Genomic DNA, 21,691 nt, shown 5'->3' with positions numbered 1-21,691 from the left:
TGTGATGTAATACACAGAGAATAATGTGGCCTAGCTGTAGAGCTGGTTAAAGACAGCTGTGAGCCAATAGAAAATAAAAACTTCTTTCTGCACAGTGCCGTACAGTTCACTGTATGGACGTGGGGTCCTGAAAAAAAAGAAACACACTCAACCGCATCCTCACCCATTCACTCACACTTACACATTAAATCTGTAACACATATAAGCATTCTATCCACTTACACAAACACACTCACATGCTGACACATTCACGCACGAACATACTTACACACGCTCTTACATTTTCACATCAGCGTGTTCACACATGCGGACATGCTCACACATTTTTCACACAGGAACATGCTGGTGCATTCACACATAGAGAGACTCATACACTTGCATTCACTCACACATGCTCATGCTCGCACATGGACATGCCTGCATATTTACTGAAAGAAATGTGCTCAAACACATACACACTCACCAATCACTCACACGTGAACAAGTTCACACAAATGAACATGCTCACACGTACGTGCATATTAACTCAGTCACACGCAAGACCATGCTCACACACTGGCAGACACAATAACATCCACTCACAAACTCACAGTCACTCGCACACAGACATGCTTACGTACACTCATACTCACACATCCACTCACACACATGAACACACTGATGCTGTCTCACACACATAAAATAATGCATTCATTCCCACTTGCACGTGAACATACACCTACAGGCTCACAGTCGTTCCCACACGAACACATTCACGCATTCAGTCCCCCATAGGAGCCCATCCTCACATTCATTCACACGAGTGAGCACACTCACATTAACATGCGTATATGCGCAAGCATGCTCACACATTCACTCACACCTAGATGCACTCATGTCCAATCACAGGACGCTCACACAGCCATGCAAACTAAGATGTTAACATTTTCACCAACATGAACATCTTCTCACACACAAAACTGCTCCTCCATTTGCTCACACCCGAACATGTTCATATGTTAATCCACACATGAATACAATCACGTAGTCACATTCATGAATGTACACATAGTAACACACATTTCAATACAATTACACATATTCGAACATGTTCGTTCACTCAGATACCCATATTCACGCATTCACTGAATGAGCATATTCACACTTTAACACACTCAAACACACAAAAACCTTACACATTTATTTACACAAAGGAAAATGTTCACATAACTGCACATCCTTATTTTCGATCACACACACAAAGCTGCTCAGACACTCATGAGCACAAGAAGACATTAACACCATCAAACAAACATATTGACGTATTCACTCCCACGGACTTGCTCACAGATTAATTCGCATATACAGACACACCCGCATACACTCACAACTTCACTTAACATTGTTCGTCGTGCTCACATACATGAACTTGCTTACACATTCAGCTGCACACAGGGAAAATAATTATACATTAATAGCTTCACACACACCAACTTGTTCGTACATTAATTTGTACATATGAACATGCTCCCTTACATGCACATGCTCACACACTCAGATATGAATGAACACACACATTCATTTAAACACAAACACAAACTTTCACACTTTCACATTAACATGCTCAAAACAGAAACGTGTTCAAACTTCCTTTTGCATATGTTCATGCTCAAACACACAAGTATACTCAGACATTCACCCACACGTGAACGTACTTAAACATTAACATTCCCAGACACACAAACGTGCTCACGTTATCTCACGAACAAGTGGACACTCCCACTTTCACTCACATTCGCACATAAACACACACACATTCTCATGGGCTTACATACGGACATGACTGCACACTCACACACACTCACTCCCTACCTCCACTCACACATTCACACATGGACATGCTCTCACATTTATTTAAAACACAACATGCGCACACACACACACATCACGCACGCATGAACAAGTTCACACAGGTGAACACGTTCACATATTCACACAGCCTACACGCTCATAAACACACATGCTCTCACATTTATTTAAAAAACAACATTCACACTCACCCCAAAACCACTCATGCACAGACACGGCCACGATCACACTTTCACATATCGACAGGATCATATTCACTCACACAGTCTCTCACGCGCAAACTCACGCACTCACAGTTGCACATAGACATGCTCACATTATCACTTCCACACAAATGAACACACTTTTCATCACACACAAACATAATCACATTGACTCACACAACAGAACACACACATTAACATGCCCCTACACACAAGCATGTTTACATATTCATTAACACACACATGTTCCTATATTCACTTAAACTTGCACTTTGATAATATGCACACATATTTGTATATATATATATATATATATTTATATGCTCACGCATTTACTGACACAAACTTTTTTGCACATTTACTCACACACAAATGTACAAAAACACATGTGCAAAGCATAAATTCACCTTCATGAACATACATGATAAGCTTACACATTCATGCAGACACAGGAACATGATCACAGATATATACTCACACAGTCATTTGCACACAAACATGAAGATATTTACATATGCAGACGGTGAACCTGCTCATAAACTCACAGGCACCCTCATTAACACAGTCATGTACATGCATCTGATCAACATTCACACATACACATACACTCATGTGTTGACTCAGAAATAGATGCACACATTAACAGGCTCACAAAAATGAACACGGTTCCACAGTCACTCACTGATGGACATGCTACCATCATGCACATGCTTACAAATTCACTCATACACGTGAACACACAGAAACACACAAACGCACATTAACACACTGACATATGAACAGGCTCCATTCACTCTTACACACAGACATGCTCACATACATCCACAAGTTACACGTTCACTCAAGTGAACCTGCTCACAGATTTACTCCCATTCCTAGACACGCTGACACATGCACACATTCGTTCCAGTACAGATATACTCAATTAACATGGTTAGGCATTCACTCACCCACCCGAGTATGCCTCACATACACTGTGTCACTCATACACTTACTTACGTGCATGAACCTACTTACCCATAAGATGTTCACACCCTCACATGCACAAACACTCAGTCGCCCACACAAACACGGTTGCAAATTCCTTCACCCGCATAGACATCCTTACATATAATCATTCGCACACACACATGAACATGCTCACATATACAAGTGTGATCACTATTCACTCACATCCACAGCGTATTCTTCACATGAACACATGAACACATTCACTGAGACATAAGGAATGCTCAGATACATGCACACAGCCAAAAATTCTCTAACATTGGAGCATATTCACTGACTCACGAGCATACTCCCAACTTTACTCATATGCATAGACACACTCATATATGATCATACCCACATTCACTCACACAAAATCCTCACGTGTCCACTAACCCGTGAACATGTTTGCAAAGTCATTCACATACAGACATTCCTATGTGCTGACAACAGTACACTCAGTTTCACTTATACGTGCATAGTAACATGCTCACAAACAGCAACACTTTCATGCATTCACTTGAACACAGATTTTCTCCAGTCATCACAAAGCTCACACCTTCACACACAGATACACTCAAACTCACAAGCATATTCTCATATTCACAAAAATACACTCACACGTTAACAAGCTTACCCAAATGAACAGTTACACATTCACTCACTCATGAAAACATGCTTACACATGCACTCCCTCAAACTTGCTCATTCACTCACACACACTCATATATGCTCACAGTCACGTACTCATACATTTCCCCACACACAGCACGTTCACAAACAGCATCATACTCATACTCTGACAAATGCATATGCTCACACTTACCATGAAGTTCACACATTTTACCCACACACATAGAGATGCTCAGATATACTCCCACACACACACTTGCACATTAACTCACAGCAACCTACTCCACTTTGACGTGCTCACAAACACACATTCACTCACACACACACGAGTATGCTAACATCCACGCACAGGCTCATGAATTCACTCATACATATGAGAAGTCCCATTTACTTCAACACACAAACTCATATTTTAATAGGCTCCCACGTTCGCTCTCACACCTGTGCTTATATACATGCGCAAGGTCACATTCACTTGCACGACCACGCTCACACACTCGTTTGCTTACAATAGCCGCTCACGTTTCACGAGAATGTGCTGACACACTCAGTCACAGTCACTTACACTTACATACTTACACTCATTCCCTCACATACACGCTAACATGCTCCCAACTAGGAATGTGCTCACACTCACCAAGAACCTCACACATTCACTCACATACACTCACAGATTCATTCATTCAAATACACTAATGGAGTTGACCCTTGAACGACACAGGGGTTAGGGGTGCTGACCCTCCACGTGCAGTTGAATACGTATAACGTATAGTCCGCCCTGTGTATGTGAGGTTCCTCCGAATCCAGGGTTCTGCATCTGCGGATTCAAGTAATCGCATATCGTGTAGTACGGTGGTATTTGCTGTTGAAAAAATCTGCATATACGTGGATCTGCGCTATTCAATCCCCTGTTGTTTAAGGGTCAGATGTACTTTTAAAATGTCAGACACGGGAATTCCCTGGCGATGTAGTGGTTAGGACTCGGCACTTTCACTGCCGTGGCCTGGGGTCAGTCCCTGGACGTGGAACTGACATCCTGCAAGCCGTGCAGCATGGCCCCCCACCCCCCCAAAAAAATATCAGGCAAATAAACATGCGTACATTTTCACTCACACACACAAACATGCTCATATCCATGCACATGGTCACCTGTTCACTCCTGCATATGAAGATGCACAAACATTTACTTAATCACACAAATAAATTCCTATTAACACACTCATACTGTACTTGAAAAGGCTCACCCATTCATTCTCCAACACGGACATTGTTATGTAAAGTAGCCAAAGATGGCCTCTCTTTCCTTCTTCCAAGCAGGCTGGAACCCATTAGCTCAAAAGCCCGGCCGCACCAAACTCAAATTTTACACATTCATTTGCTTTGAATATATTCCAAGTAAGTAGATTTTAATCCATCCAGAGCTTGAGTGCTTTGCATGCCATGCAGAACTGCAGCCAACGCCTGTTAGCTATAGATAAGATCAAGCCTGTAGTTACGAAAGACCCCACACCACTGAGACCCCACACCACTGCTGGCCTTTGGTACTCTCCGATCCAGAGGCTCCCCATCATGCTACTGAGTGGTATCACCCAAACACACTAGTCCTCTGTCTGAGCCTGCTCTTCCCTGGCATTTCCCCTGCTTTTCTTTCCTGAGTGGTGCTCCCACACGGTAGCCTCTGGCAGTTCTCCTGTTGTTAAGACACTTCCCGTGCATGCAAAGCTGTGAAAGCTTCCTCCAGATAAAGGTCATCTTGTGCTACTGCCACTTTCTGGTGATACTTTAATCTTTGATCAGCCCCTAAATCCCTCGCACTCATTACTTGTGTTGATGAGGAAAGTGGAGGATTTGGGTGATAGTCAAGAAATCAATGTAGGGTCCACCCAGTCAGGAGGACTATCCATTGGCAGAACAATCCTGGACAGTCTTAAGTGGTTGGGACTCAAAATGTGGAACTCCCCCATGTCACTTTGGCATGGCGTTGCTCTGTGCTGTATTACACTTTATCTGTATTTATGGTGTCTCCCTGGGTGTCATTAGCCTGATCAAGCAGCAGCAGCAGTATTTGAGCCAACCCATGCCATTGTAACTGAGTTTTTGGGATCAGAGGCACTGGGCTCCCCACGAAAGATCAGCCCACCCAGCTGGGTCCCTCACTAGGCAGGTACTAGACGTTGTAAGACCTGTGGGCCCACATAGGAAAAGGGGAGGGGTGCGGGCCTCTGGACCAAGAGTGGGCTACCTCTGATCCCATAACAGGCTCCCTGTAGCTGGGCTGGTGATCTGGGGTGCTCTGAGGTGAGAGGACATCCTCATGGCCGGGGCGTGGCTATGGCAGGGAAATGAGTCAGTAAGTCAGAGGCGTCAGGCCGAGGCTGGTCTCTTAGGACATCTTTGTAAACAGCTAGCCTGTCTCTGCCGCTGTGTCACTCTGACCTGCTGTGGCAGATGGCATCTTTCTAGTCCCTTCCCCAAAGGATGTGGGCTAAAGCATTACTTAAAATGACTGACTGCACGGAAGTTAATATTCCAGCTGCTCCCAGGACTTGAAGGAGGTGGCTGTCTTTTTTGTTTTGTTTGTTTTTTTGGCTGCACGGCATGTGGGATATCAGTTCCCTGACCAGGGATCGAACCCGTGCCCACTGCAGTGGAAGCGCAGAGCCTTAACCACTGGACCGCCAGGGAAGTCCTGGAGGTGGCTGTCTTAATGAACACATGCTCCAAACCGCAAGACGTGTCGGGCTCTGTTCACTGTTGTTTTTGCTTGGAGCCTTAACGCCTTTGGAAGTCGAGACAAATTGGAGAACCCTGGGAAAAGAGGTCTGGTGCCCTCTAGAAGGAAAGGCAGTGCAATACCATCCTGACAGTTATTTATCCTCTGTTTTGTTGGTAACCACTCACAAAGTAATAAATTATTGACAGAAAAGACAAAGTAGGAGGGCTAAGGAGGTGAGGTGTGTTCTCAGTTGGAGGAGGAAACATATCCTTTCTCTCACCCATCCCTGAGACCCAGTCTCTCCTTAGGGACGTAGCCTAAGAGCCAAATGAAAAAAGGGCTCTCTGGCTGTATAGAATCTGCTGGACAGTGAGCTCCACCCAGCAGGGAATGTAATTAATCAATTGACTGCCGTAACATGGGATGCGAAAATGGTGTCCCTACTGAAGGATCTCACGCAATTAGTGCAGAAGCCAGGAATGGTCCCAGAGGAGGCCTTGGAGAGAGATAGGTAGGTAAGTAGGTAGATACTTTGTTGATGTGGATTTTTATTTCTTAGAATGCTGCCCACCCTACGTTAGGCCTCATAGTGATCCTGGGCAAACTCTTAAAGGAAAGCCATTAGCCTCCAACAGCTGGGGATGTTGGGATGGGCTTAACAGGCGACAGATGGCATGCAGCGTGGTGATTTGCCAAGTCTCGAGGAGGCTGAATTTAGTCCTGAGTCGACCAAGTTGTTCCTCAGGGGGCGCTCGTGAAAAGTGTAAGTCCTCTTTCCAGGCAGTGATGGCTCATGCTGAGACAATTCAAGAGGACATAGCTGCCCTGGATTTAACAGAAACTCATGAAAGACAAACTCAAAGTCAAGTGCTGCCTGTTAACAATACCCCACCTGGCCTAAATCAAAATTACTACCCATAGAGGGATTGCCCCCTTCCTCGGTCAAATAAACCACTTAAAACCAGGCCACTCTTAAGCGTGAACCCTGAAATGAACAAGAGAGGTTGGTTGTATTGGACCCTAAGGAACAAGGAGCCCAGAGATATTAGATGATCTCTGGTAAATCCGTGGAGCAATTAAAATATTTACTAAAGTTAGATTGCTACCTGGCCAGGCTTTTCCTTCAGAGACAAGCTTACCTTCCACGTCTGCCCCTGACCTCTGCCAGTGGCAAGGACCTGCTCCCACATCAGGACCCATTGGTCTCAAAGCAGGCCTCTTCTGGCCGACAGTAGCCCTTTTACTACGTAAACTGTAAAATATTAACAACACTGGCTGGCTCTGGTGGACACAGGTGTCCAAAGCTCCCTAATCCCAGGAAGCACTCATACTTTAAAGTCCCGCCCCCCCACCCCCCCACCAGGAGATGACGGGCTTTGGAGGAGAATTAATTGAAGGGATAATTATCTGCTTAGCTTTTTCTTTTAACTTTTTGTGTGGCATGCGGGATTTTAGTTCCCCAGCCAGGGATCGAACCCACGGCCCCCGCAGTGGACGTGCAGAGTCGACCGCTGGACCGCCAGGGAAGTCCCATCTGCTTAGCTTTTAATATGGGCTTAGTTTTGCTAAAAGACGCTTCTGTGCTGGTCGTTCTCTGAGACTCTTTTCCCTTTATTGGAATGGGCTTCCTCAGTCAGCAGGTGACCTCGTGAAACAAGCCTAAGGTTTTGATGCCACTGGTGGGCACTGGCCAGTTCACCTTCCTCTACCCGTGTAAGAGGTACTGACTAAAAGGAAAGCACTGAAGGATTATGGCCTGTCCTAGCTGACTTACTTAAAGAAAGGATATGGATTCCCACCTTTGAGTTCGGTGGTATGGCCTGTGCTTAAAGCCACTACTAATGAGTACAGGCTATCTGTAGACTAGAGAGAGTTAAACAAGGCTGCTCCCTGTATTAGAGCCCCTCTACTATATATTGTTCCCTTAATGAATGACATTCAGAATAACCCTGGTAAATGGTTCAGAGTCATAGACTGGGCTCACATGTTCTCTTTGTTAAATATCACAATTTGCCTTCCCCTTTGAGGATCAACAGTACACCTTTTTCCCAGTGACCTGTGGGGTACATGAATGCGCCCGTGATTGCCCATGGGATTTGCAGTCGGGACCTAGATGCCTGCTCGGCACGAGCCACGTCCTGCAGAGACTCAGCTCTGGCATTGTGTCGACGACATCCTCGTCACTGGACCTGGCCAAGACTCTGTGTCACACACCATCACAACTGTGAGTGAACACCTCCCTGAGAGGGGATGGGCAATTGCCCGCCATAAGGTACAAGGCACCTCCTAGTTTGTTAAATTTCTGGGCTATGTTTGAAACTCAAAAGGGTAAACTAGTCCCAACTGGGTAAAGGAAAAGCTCCTAGTGCTCCAGCCAGCCTCCCAGATTGGTAAAGGAGGCCCAACATTTGGTAGGCATGCTTGGATTCTGGTGCCAACCTCAAATATTTGCTGGCGCCCATCGATGGAGCCCCCCATAGGACCTCCGCTTTTCAGTGGGGACCTGAGCCACCACAGGCACTAGGTAAACTAAAGAAGGCTATCATTTCAGCTCTCCCACTAGTGCTCTGAGGGCAGGACTTACAATTGGAAGTTCCGGCCACCCTAACGTTCACTTACGGGAGCCACTGGACCAAATGTCCGTGGGCTTTTGGCACACGTGACTCCCAGACTCAGTCCCAAGGTATTGGCCAGTGGAGAGGCAACTTGTGGAGGTACACTGAGCCCTTACTGAAACTGAAGGCTTTACTGGAGCAGAGCCAGTTACGCTGTGGATTGAGATTCCTGTTATGTCCTGGGTAATAGCAGAAGCTCCCCGCAGAGCAACTGAGGCCTCTACTCAAATGATAATGGGATCTACTGGATTGAGCTAAACCTGGCCCTACTAGAGTGCTGCAACTCCATGAGAAAATCACCACATACCCTGCCACTGAAGTTAATTTACCGTAACCTCCCGGCCTTCTATACAGGCCTTCCATTAGTGTATCCATGCAAGGCACAGGCCTCTCCTCATATTATTGAGGGCTTGACAAAATAGCTTTTACAGCCCTTGGGACTGCCGCACAAGTTATACCGTCAGACCAAGGTTCCCACATCACTGTAAAGCAAACCAGCAATGGGCATTACAAGAAAACATTGCTTGGGTTTGTCACCTATCCTATCATCTTCCAGTAGCAGGGATCCTGGAAAGACATAATGAACTTTTTTTTTTAAATGACCGCGTAGCAACATATGATTATGGAAATCGATTTGGGTCCCAGATGATAGGGGTTTTGGTTTTTTTTTTTAAGCTTTTAATTAATTAATTAATTTATTTATTTTTATTTTTTTGGCTGTGTTGGGTCTTCGTTTCTGTGCGAGGGCTTTCTCTAGTTGCGGCGAGCGGGGGCCGCTCTTCATCGCGGTGCGTGGGCCTCTCACTGTCGCGGCCTCTCTTGTTTGCGGAGCAGAAGCTTCAGACACGCAGGCTCCGTAGTTGTGGCGCACGGGCCTAGTTGCTCCGCGGCATGTGGGATCTTCCCAGACCAGGGCTCGAACCCGTGTCCCCTGCATTGGCAGGCAGGCTCTCAACCACTGCGCCACCAGGGAAGCCCCATGATGAACTTTTAAATCAAGGGCTGTTGAGAGAACTTGGAGGGCAGTGGTCCTTCAAGTGGTCAGAAATACTGCCCACGGTCCAGATTATATTAAGTTCCTACCCCTCTGGCATAGCTACACCATATTTAAATTCACAACAAATGACGAGACCACCAGCAGAGACATTTCTGTCTCTCTGGTGTACACATCCACAGCAGACACAACCCAGTTGTCAGTTTTCACAGACATGGGAGCCCAGGCGTTGCCATGCACCGAAAAGAAACTTTCACCTGGTACTTTCATCTTTCCTTTCTCCCTCATAGAAAACCCGGAGCTTAGCCACTTCCTTCTTGATCCTGATGAGAACCTGACGTGGACCAGTGATTCTGAAACCATCCTTAGCCTGTGTTCATTCGTCATCCAGTATAAGCCAAGCAAACTACCCGCCAATTTCTGGAGAAAGAGGTGTCCTTATCTGCCATCCATGTACTTTGCTCCAGTAAAGGCACTGTGGAGCCCAGGAGGTGGAACGAAACCTCTCCCAGACCAGGTAACCCCATGTGAACAATACCCAGGGACAATCAGGTCCCCTACTGATGGCTACAGGTGACCTCCAACCTTAATCCCTACCCTGTTTGTATGCCCCTTCTTACCTGAGGAGTTACTGCCCTTGCCAGTGTTGGCTGTATGTCTATTGGTGGTTCACCCAGCCCTAGTAATCCACACACTACTGTTGACAGGGTCTGTTGGAAACAGTATACCACATGCACACAACAGGGAGTCTTACAACATAGGTCAGATTGGGGACAATGGGAGCCACGCTGTTGGCTATTCAGGTCGGTCAGTCCTACTGACATGACCACAGATACCAACACTGAGGCTAGCGACCTTCTCATGTCTCTTCTACTACTAGCAACACCCATCCTGGCTAAAAGCTAGACTCTTTAGATAACACTTATGACTCGTAGATGCCTTCTAAACCCTCAGGGCCAACTTTCACCTGAAATCAGAAGAAACCCAATGTTATGAAGTAGTGCCATTAACCAAATAGAGCCACTGTCTCTTGAGTCTTATTTAAGGCGTGCCCAGGGATAGTATGCACCCAGTAGTACAGCCAGCATGCTTGTGATCAGTGTAATCATATTAAAAATGCTGTAATGCAGAGCCATACCGACAAACTCTATGGGGTTACAATTAGATAAAATTATAGCTCTTACTAATCCCTGGCATAATGATGCGTGTAAACGCTGCCAAAAACGTATACCTTAACAACGATTGGTCTCTTTTCTTAGTAGTTATAACGATTTCTCTCTCTCTAGTACAAGTCCCATGTATTGAAGTTTGCACTAAAAGAAATTAAGTGACCAAGGGCAAGTTATCATGAATTTTCCCCCGGTTGGGAAGTCATATTTTATATACACACACAGACACACACACACACAGACACACACACACACACACACACACAGACACACACACACACACACACACACACAAGGAAAGGAATGTATACAACATAATACCCAGGGCAAGGCATGCCTAAAAAGTCAGGAGCTTCATCCAGTTTGGGAATTCTTTCCTAACCTAACCTTCTTACAATACCAACTTCAAGATTTACATCACACTCAGTGGGACTGGGTTCTTCAACAGCTGCAACACTTGCTGCCCACAGTAACCAATCATAGCTTTTGGGTGTGACAGCAAAGACAGTTCTCATGAAAACATATTTGATCCCATGGAGAAATCTAACCAGTCTCTACGTGGGAGTTTTTCCATCCAAATTGACAGCTATTTGCTTATAACAATTACAAAATTTGTCAGGTTTACCAAGACCATCGTTAATAAGCACTTGGGAAAGACTTGAGGGAAATTGCATCCCAATGTTACTCTTCTGGGGGATCTTAAAACATACACATCACATCTTACAGACCAATAATGAGAAGCCCAGTAGCAAAGGTAATCTGGGAGGAAATCTATTGGTATCGTTACATGACCACCTCCCAAGAGGCCACCTCTCTGAGGCTGTTAAAGCTATACAAACAGCTGCCCAAGAAAAATTTCCCCTAGAATGGAAGCAGTGGAACAGGTAGTCCTGCACTGAAGTACAGCAGCCTTGTGATAAACAGGGAAAGAAATGGGCCAAATGTACAATCTGGTTTTGAGATCACTTGGCCCACCCGGCTGTTTGTTACTAGTAGTTGGCAGGAAACTCAAGCAACAATAACACCACTCTGAGCAAGAAAGCACATACATACAATTGCCCACCAAAACAAACCTGCATGTTGCCTTAGTCACAGCAATGTATAAGATGGCAAATTTAAGCACATTCTGCTTACACAGTCATTTATTCACACAAATTTGGTCACATATTCACTCAATAGAATGAAGATGCCCACACATTCGCTCACACACACACGCACACTCAAGTATGCTCACATGTAAGACTCACACATTCACTCACATGCACACATTGAACACACTCACAAACAGGCATGCTCACATATTCACTTACCCACAAACATGCTCACACACCATGAAGTTCACACCTTCACTCATGCATATGGATACACTCAGATAACTTCATACACACTCACATGTTCACTCATTCAAATGTAATCAAACATTAACAAGCTTACGCAATCAAACGAGCTTAAAGATTCACATGCACATGCTCACACACTCACTCACAGGTTTACTAGCACTTGTAGATACCCTGGTATACGAACATGTATCTACATGTTCAGGCACCCAGATATATTTGAAATACCATGTTCACATACATGACAGTGCTTATGAATTCACTTGCACACATGAATATGATCGCATACACAAGATCACTCACGTTCCTTCACAGGCATCAACACACTGACACATTCACTCCCACACAATGGCATACTTGATGTTAATGGGCTCACACAGTCAACAGTCTTACACACTGGCACACTTGTATTTGCTTACATGGACACACCCACATATTCACTTATGCATGCACATTTGCCTGCTCACAAGCAAAAATACCCACATATTCACTCACACACAGATATGCTCTCACTTTATCATGCTGCTGGCAGTCAATCATCTGTGAATGTCTTTACACATTTATTCACCTACAAACACACTCAATACCTCATACACATGAACACGCTCACACAGTCACCCACAGATGAACACCCTCAGATAAGGACATGCGTATATATTTATTCACTCTTAACGTCAAACAAATTTACTCTCGCACAGAGACAATCTCACATGTACTCACAAACACGTGCTGATGCTCATCAACAGTCACACGTATGAACTTGATCACACACACAGTCATACTCAATATGTAAATATACTTACGTGTTAAGTCCCCAGAGTACCTGGTCCCACATATGAACATGCTCCCACATTCCCGACAGAAATTATTATCCCACATACGACACACTCAAAATTCTATAACCTGTTCTAAGTTTCTGGGTCTCTGCCAACCCTATTTTGCCTTTCCAGCTGGCTCACTATTAAGCTGTGCCTGTAGAGATTTCCTGAGAGAGACAAGAAGTCTGAAGGAAGGAGACTCTACTATGTCTTCTCTCTGTTCCTGTTCCTCTCTGTATCACCCCACTAAAGGTAAGAATAGTCTTTCAAATGAATTTTTTTAAGTTATTTATTTTGTTTTTATTTATTTATTATTTTTGGCTGCGTTGGGTCTTCGTTGCTGTGCATGGACTTTCTCTAGTTGCGGCGAGCGGGGACTACTCTTCGTTGCGGTGCGTGGGCATCTCATTGCGGTGGCTTCTCTTGTTGCGCAGCATGGGCTCTAGACGCACGGGGTTCAGTAGTTGTAGCACACGGGCTCAGTAGTTGCGGCTCGCAGGCTCTAGAGCGCAGGCTCAGCAGTTGTGGCGCGCAGGCTTAGTTGCTCCGCAGCATGTGGGATCTTCCTGGACCAGGGCTCGAACCCATGTCCCCTGCGTTGGCAGGTGGATTCTTAACCACTGTGCCATCAGGGAAGCCCTCAGATGAATTCTTAAGAAGAATTCTTTTATATGTCTTTTATATATATATATGATATGTTCTTGATCCTTTCATCTGCCCAAAACACTTAGGTTGTCTCCATTCCTTGGCTATTGTGAATAATGCTGCAATGAGCATAAGAGAGCAGAGCAGAAAGCACCTCCTTTGGATCTGTTTTCAGGAGTGGGATTGCTGGCTGATCTGCTAGTTCTATTTTCAATCTTTTGAGGAACCTCCATACAGTTGTCCATAGTGGCTGCACCATTTTACTTTCCCACCAACAGGGCACGAGGGTTCCTTTTTTACCACACTCTTGCCAACACTTGCTATCTCTTGTCCTTTTGATAATAGCCATCCTAATAGGTGTAATGTCTTAATTACAGCTTTGATTTGCATTTTCCTGATGGTTAGTTATCTTGAACACCTTTTCATATACCTATTAGCCAGTTGTATGTCTTCTTTGGAAAAATGTATATTTGGACCGTGTGCCCTTTTATTAATTATTTGTTGGTTTTGTGTTTTTTTTTTTTTTTTGCTGTTGAGTTGATTGAATTCCTTATATATTTTGCATATTATCCCCTCAACAGATAACATGATTTGCAAATATTTTCTTCTGCTTCATAGGTCAGTTGCCTTTTCCTTTTGTTGATTGTTTCCTTTGCTGTGCAGAAGCTTTTTAGTTTGATGTAGTCCACTTGTTTATTTTTGTATTTGTTGCCTTTGTTTTGGTGTCAATTCAAAAAAAAAACATTGCCATAACCTATGTCAAGGAGCTTACCCCTGTGTTTTCCTCTAGGAGTTTTACAGATTCAGGCCTTACGTTTAAGTCTTTAATCCATTTGGAGTTCATTTTGGGGTATGGTGTAAGATAAGGGTCCAATATAGTATCTTTGCATGTGGATATCCAGTTTTCCCAGCACCATTTATTGAAGAGACTCTCCTGTCCTCGTTGTGTGTTCTTGTCAAATAGTTGAGCATATATGTGAGGGTTTATTTCTGGGCTCTATATTTTGTTCCGTTGGTCTATGTATACATCTGTTCTTATGCCAATACCATGCTGTTTTGATTACTATACCTTTGTAAAATAATGAAATCAGGAAGCATGATGCCTCCAGGTTTAGGTTTGTTATTTGGGGGGTGGTTCATCAAAGGGTACAAATGATCAGTTATAAGATAAATACATTCTAGGGATCTAATGTACGGCATGCTGATATAATTTAAGATATTGTGTGGTATGCTGGAGACTTGCTGAGACGGTAGATCTTAGTTTTATCCCACACACCACCCCCAAAAAACCTTTAGCTATGTGAGGTGATAGATGTATTAATCGGTTTCACCGTGGTAATCATTTAACAATGTATACATACATCAAGCATCACACTGTTCACCGTGAATATAGAAATTTTATTTGTAAATTATACTTCCATAAAGTTGGAGGGGATGGGAGGAATGTGTGTCCTGTTCACATGGAAAAAATTAATTACTCTAAACTGTCAGAGGTAAAGCACAGGATTTGGGTTACTAGAAGAATACATTTTAAGTCAACTGTCTTCAATAAACTCAATGAGCGAAAGGAAACAATGATCAAAGAACTAGGAAACAATGAGAAAGATGTATCACAAAGAGACAGATATTATAAATAGGGACAAAATAAAAGTTCTTCAGCTGCAAAGCACAGTAAGTGAAATGAAAAATTAATAAAAGATGTCCAACAGCAAATTTGACCAGGAGAAAAAGAATCAGCGAGTTTTAAAAGGTTAGTTGAAATATCCAGTCTCTGGAAAGGAAAAGAGGAGCAGAAAAGCAAAGAATGAAGAATAATGAGCACAGCCTATGAGACTTATGTGCATCAGCAAGCTCACCAATGTACACATAATGACAGTTGCAGAGGCAGAGGAGAGAGAGAAAGGGGTAGGAAATCATTGAAGAAATGATGCCTGAAAACCTCCAAACTCGGAGTAAAGACATGAATCTACACACCCAAGAAGTTCCACAAACTCCAAGCAGGATAAAATCAGAGATCCCCACCTAGGCACACCATGATCAAGTTATCAAAAGTCAAAGACAAAGAGTGAACCTTGAAAACAGCAATAGAAACAACTCCTCACCTACAAGTAATCCTCAGTAAGATTTGTGCCCATTTCTCTACAGAAACCATAGAGGACAGCTGGCATTGGAATGACATATTAAAAGCGTAGAACAAATGAACAAAAATACCCTTTCAACCAAGAATTCTATATGTGGGGAAAACGAAGGGGAGTTAAAGACATTCCAAGACAAACAAAAACTGAGAGAGTACATAGCTAGTAAGCTTGCCCTACAGAAAGTACTAAAAGGAGTCCTTCAGGCTGAATTGAAATAATGCTGGGCACCTATCTGAAGCAATATGAAGAAATAAACCACAAAGGCCAAGGTAACTACACAGGTAAACGCAAAAGCCAGTATTGCTGCACTTTTGGTTTATATCTCCTCTTTTTGTTCTCATATATGATTGAAAATACAGAGGCAGAAGCCTCCTCATGTAAGGAATACACTTTGCATCGCGTCTCGGTAGTGTGTGTGTGTGTGTGTGTGTGTGTGTGTGTGTGGTGTCACCAGTCTTGATTGACCTTTGAACCCAACTTGGGGTAGGGGTCCATACTGACTCAGGATGGCAACAACAGCTCTTCTCGCCAACCTTCCCAGGAGCGCAGTGCAGAATGTGTGCTTCCCATCCGTGAAACGTTAGGGTCTGTCAAATTAGATGTCCTGGATCCCAAGGCGGTGTGCTTACTGGAAGTAAGGGACATGGCTTATGTTCTCCTGAACGTGAAGTTACAGCTAACACCCACTCTTGCTTCTGTGCCCAGCGACAATAGTAAGTGGGATTAGCATAAAATAGTTGTCGATTTCTTCCTCGTTTTAAGCATTCGTTACCCTTGACCACTCGGCTAAGTGGGGCTGAGTACAACAAAAAGTCTCGGACTGTTGACCGAGAAATCATTCTAGGAAGCCTGTCCTGTTAACGTGTGCCGTGCTGTATTAGTCTGCTCAGGCTGCCCTAATAAAATGCCATAGGCTGGGCGGCTTAAACAAGACATTGGTTTATTTCCTACAGTTCTGGAGGCGAGGAAGCCCAAGGTCAGGGTGCCAGCATGGTGGAGTTCTTGGTGAGGGCCCTCGTTTTGGCTTGAAGATAGCCGCCTTCTTCCTGTGGCTTCACGTTGGGGTGGTGGGCGGAGAGCACCATCTATGGTCTCTTCCTGTAAGGGCAGTAATCCCAACGTGTGGACCGCAGCCTCCTGACCTTACCGAAACTGAATGACCTACCAAAGACCCAGTCTCCAAATACCATCTCCTGGGGGCGGGGTGGGGTGGGGGACGGGCTTCATCGTATGAATTGGGGAGGCAGGGGATGTACACACTCCAGTGCAGAGCATGTGCTCAGCCCAGTCTTTGAAAGAAGTATCTCTCTCTGTCTCTGTCTCTGTCTCTGTGTCTCTCTCTTCTCTCTCTCTCTCACTGTCTCTGTCTCTGTGTCTCTCTCTTCTCTCTCTCTCTCTCTGTCTTCATTTCTTGGAGGCTGGAAATGAATTGGGGAGCCCTGATGAAACACTGTCCGGCTCCTGTCTTTACTGCTTTCTCTCCACTCTCCATTCTCACTGCATCCATATCGACTTTGTATGTCCTTTTCTAAGTAGCTTTTACAGCATTAAAACCTCCAAATTCTCTTGCTCTCTCTTGTGGGAGGTTTTAAGCGTTGCTGAGATTTGATCTATACACCTTCTCTCTCTCTCGTTTTTGAACTAAGTGTGTCTCAGTCAGCGTGAGCTGCCCCAGGGTGGCAAATGGGGAACACATGCAGGTTCTCATACCCCAGGGCGCCGCCCTATAGGGACACTGTAGCTTTGCTCTTGCAGTGGTGGAATGAAAAGGAAGGGATTCCTGTGGGCTCACCGAGGCTCAGGGTGAGCTGGGCCTTTAAGGCTTCCAGGGAAGCTGAAGACCTTGGTCACTCATTGGACGGCGGTGCTGTCAATCCTTGGCTGCTGGCAAATGAGCTTAGAGCCGGCGCTGGAGGACGTGGCCCTTGGTTGACCCTTCCAAGGTCCGCCTCCCGTCGCCAGCCAGTCAGGCTCTTTCCCGCCCTGTGCGCAGCGGCCTCGGCGCAGTCTCGGTGGGGCACTCCACAGGCCGGCGGTCTGCCCTTCCCGTGGCGGGGCCCCCAGAGGCATCTTGGCAGACCCTTGTCCCCTGTGCAGCCGGCTTCTCTGCAACCCCCACCCCGTGCCGGAGGCCCCGCTGCCAACATCATCCCCTCCCTCAGCGATACTCAGCCCGGCGGCCGCCATCTTCCCCGCGATCTTCACTGCAGCCCGATCCGTGTGTGGCGCGTCCCTCCTGCCATGTCTGCCACAGAGGAGCGAGGGCCGATCCCAGGTGGCCAGGCCGGAGCTGGTGGCGGGGCGGGTGGCGACCCCAGTCCCCTCGGGGTCCGCGCATCCCCTTCGGGAGGGATGGATGGAGCCGAGGGGGCCGCGGCCCTTCTGGCCTCCCTGGGGCTCTCCAGAGCCCTTCACGGGGAGGATGGTGGGCAGGAGGCCGCCCAGGCCGCAGTGGAAGAAGACTGGGATGTAGAGCTGGTGGAGGAGGAGGAGGAGGAGGAGGAGGAGGTACAGTTTGAATTAGAGATCGAGGACCAGGAGGAGGATGAGTACCAGTCAGAAGAGGGAGACGAAACTGAGGAAGAGGTCGAGGAGGAGGAAGAGACAGAAGAGGAGGACGAGAATGGGCCCGAGGGCGCGGGAGTGGTCGCGGGCCACGGGCCCCCCACGGCGCAGTTTCAGTCCCTGTTCCGGGATCTGGTCCATTGCCGTGTGCACCACAGCCACTACAACGACCGTGTCCTGGTCGGGCCCCACGCCGGCCGCGTGATGGTCAGGCGCCGCTCCCGACGGCCCTCGGACCCTGCAGAGGATGCCGCGCCTCCTCAGGAGCAGGAAGGCCTGGGAGAGGCAGGTGAGGTCTGGCGGGGCGAGTACCAGGCAGAGGGCACCCCGCCCTGGGAGCCGCAGGAACCTGCAGAGGGGGCGGCATCCCAGAAGGCAGAGGAACCGGCGGCGGAGGCCGAGTTCTGGGCGGACGAGGTCCTGGCTGATGCCTCCGAGTCCTGGGAGGCTGGGGCGTGTGGACCTGACGACGGGGCCGAGGCTGGCGAGGGGCGGCCCAGTCCCCAGGCCCTCGCAGCCCCTGCTGGGGCATCGGCCTGAAAGGCAGGCCGCGCTCAGCGCTGGCCTCTGGCGGTTAAGCAGCGGGTCAAAGCTCTCAAAAACCTTCAGGCACGATATGCACAAGTAGAAGCCCAATTCTCTAAAGGCCTTTATGATCTTGAGAAAAAGTATGCTGCTTTCTACCAACCTAGGGGCAAACAAATGGCATACCTCACTTTTGGTTGACGGGCTTCTACAAATGCAAAGATTCCCAGTAGGATGACCTGAGAAAATGATGAAATGGCACAGGGGCACTTTTCAGTGGTTGAGGAATCAGTGAGCTTCGCGGTAGAACTTGTCTTTAAATTGGGTGAACATTTTCCAGTGACGTTCTGGCAGAAACATACAAAAATGCTCTGAGAATCAAATGATTTCGATCCCTTCTCCAAAGGGCCAGAAATAATCAGCAGCACAGTCTGTGAGGTCTACTGGAAAGAGGGGGAAAATGTTGTGAAAACTGTCAAGCAGCAGAAGTGTGAGGCCCATGGAAGTGTTGTATCAACCAGTAGGAACATGGCCAGCTCTTCTTTTTATTTATTTATTTATTTATTTATTTATTTATTTTTTGACATATTTCTCTTCTCCAGAACCTCCTGAGGGCAGAGAACTAGGTTCTGCTGCTGATTTTAAATCGGGAAATGCTTCCCACCACCTTGTGATGCCAAAGTCCGTATCATTCGACACTAAAGAAGAGAGTGCACATCAGTATGAAAATGCTGAGGAAGAGAAAGAGGATGGAAATGAAAAAGCAGAAGAAGGACCCAAAGTGGATACGGTCTCAGCAGAGGGCAGCTCTGGAGAATACAGGTATTATTGTATAGTGCAACCATTCCTGACATATACCTGTTACTAACAGCTTTATGTTTTGTTTTGTTTTGTTTACATACTTAATTTATTTTTGGTTTATTTTTTTAACATCTTTATTGGAGTATAATTGCTTTACAGCGGTGTGTTAGTTTCTGCTTTATAACAAAGTCAATCAGCTATACGTATACCTATATCGCCATATCTCCTCCGTCTTGCGTCTCCCTCCCATCCTCCCTATCCCACCCCTCTAGGTGGTCACAGAGCTCCGAGCTGATCTCCCTGTGCTATGCAGCTGCTTCCCACTAGCTATCTATCGTGTTTTAATTTTTTTTTGTAAAGTAAATAAGAAAAAATTGTTGAAATTTAGTTTTGGAAAAACGGTTTAATGTTACTAATGGACTTGTATTCTAGATGATATAGAAGGAAGTGTGTTCTGAAAAGTATTTCATTTGCAGCTGCAAGTCCTTTGTCCTGTAGCTTTAAGACTACTACAGATGGGAAATTTATCAGACCTGGAAATAGAGACCTATATGTTTTTAGAGGTCTAAAATATAGAGACCTATAGTTTTAGAGAATGGTCACCAGAAGAAGCAGCTAAAGCGAGTAAGCTGTGCACTAGCTGTACCTTCATCCCCTGGCCACAGAAATGGAGTCTCTCGGAATAACAATGCCTTTGAGAAGGTGACTCCTTACAAAGTAGTAAAAAGTTAAGGATTTCACATAAGACTGCATTTCATGAGTAGTTCACAAATATTAGTTCGATTGAGATTTTTTATTCAAAAGAAAAGAAAATTAGCCATAGTAAGATTATTGGCTATCCCTGAGTCGGTAATTCAATCTTAGTTTCTCCTTCCTCTACCCATTCGTCTTTTCCTTTCTCTGTCTCATCTCTCTCTCTCTCTCTCTCTCAGTATCACGCTCTTTCTTTCTTAATTTTCACACCTGTGGATGTTTGATAACAGCCTCATTCTCATTTTACAGATACGGAAACTGAAGGTCTGGGATTATAAGGGATTTATGATTTGTGTAAGGAGCATAGGCTCTTAAGGTGGAAAGACATTTAAATCGCAGAGTGGCCTTTCAAGAAAAAAATCTAGCGTTTATAGTGGTGGGCAAGAGAGAGATGAGGTTGGTGTGATGAAATGATGTGCACCCTGACAACCAAGGCTCTGGGTTACAAGAAGAAAACATTTTGTTCTCTCCTTGGAGAGCCAACAGATGTACATAGTATTGACTCATATTTAGAAAGTCCCTGCTGCATGTTATTGGTGTACAATTGTTAATTGACTCTTATCCCATCCTACAGTTGGAAGGCATAAAAAGAAGTGGACGGCGAAAGAAAAGATGAATTTGTTCTTCACGGATATTCTAGTTTTCATTAGCCCACAATACAAATTTTGTTCCAAAGTTCAGCATCCCAAAAGGATATTAACTGACATCTGACTTTATTCTTACCTTTTACAGATAAATCTGATAGTATTGTTCACGTTGAAAATAAAAGTTTGTTTGACATGAATAAGCTGCAGTTTTTTTTTAACCTAAATAACACTGACTCCAACGTATCTTTGTTCTGTTTCTTTCGGCCCACCTTACTGTCATTGAAAGGGATTTCTTTCAACTATTTGGTAAGCCTGTTTCAAATCCTTTTATTGCAGCCTCAAATAAATTAAAATATT

General features: G+C 45.3%; 1 protein-coding gene across 14 annotated transcripts in view; it reads left to right on the top strand.

Annotated features, from left to right (window-relative positions):
- The window catches only part of LOC309652283 (uncharacterized protein), a 32,787-nt gene extending 11,096 nt beyond the window's left edge, over positions 1-21,691 (top strand). For 3 of the 14 annotated variants that reach the window (XR_014258649.1, XR_014258651.1, XR_014258653.1), the window contains 6 exons: positions 8,415-8,611; positions 10,287-10,513; positions 13,453-13,572; positions 16,111-16,384; positions 19,796-20,015; positions 21,322-21,691. Coding sequence is in view for 3 of the 14 variants with exons in the window: in XM_082445891.1 (XP_082302017.1) it covers positions 18,345-19,208 (864 nt within the window). In the remaining 11 variants the exon portion in view is untranslated. Of the gene's footprint in view, positions 1-5,360; positions 5,836-8,414; positions 8,612-10,286; positions 10,795-13,452; positions 13,573-16,110; positions 16,385-18,181; positions 19,308-19,795; positions 20,016-21,321 lie in introns of those variants that run through there. The other 11 variants (XR_014258645.1, XR_014258646.1, XR_014258647.1 and 8 more) reach the window with 9 other exon arrangements.

The sequence above is a fragment of the Balaenoptera physalus genome (assembly GCF_965194825.1).
Source record: "Balaenoptera physalus genome assembly, chromosome: X".
NCBI classification, from domain to species: Eukaryota; Metazoa; Chordata; class Mammalia; order Artiodactyla; family Balaenopteridae; genus Balaenoptera; species Balaenoptera physalus.
This window is presented reverse-complemented; position numbering and strand designations above follow the sequence as displayed.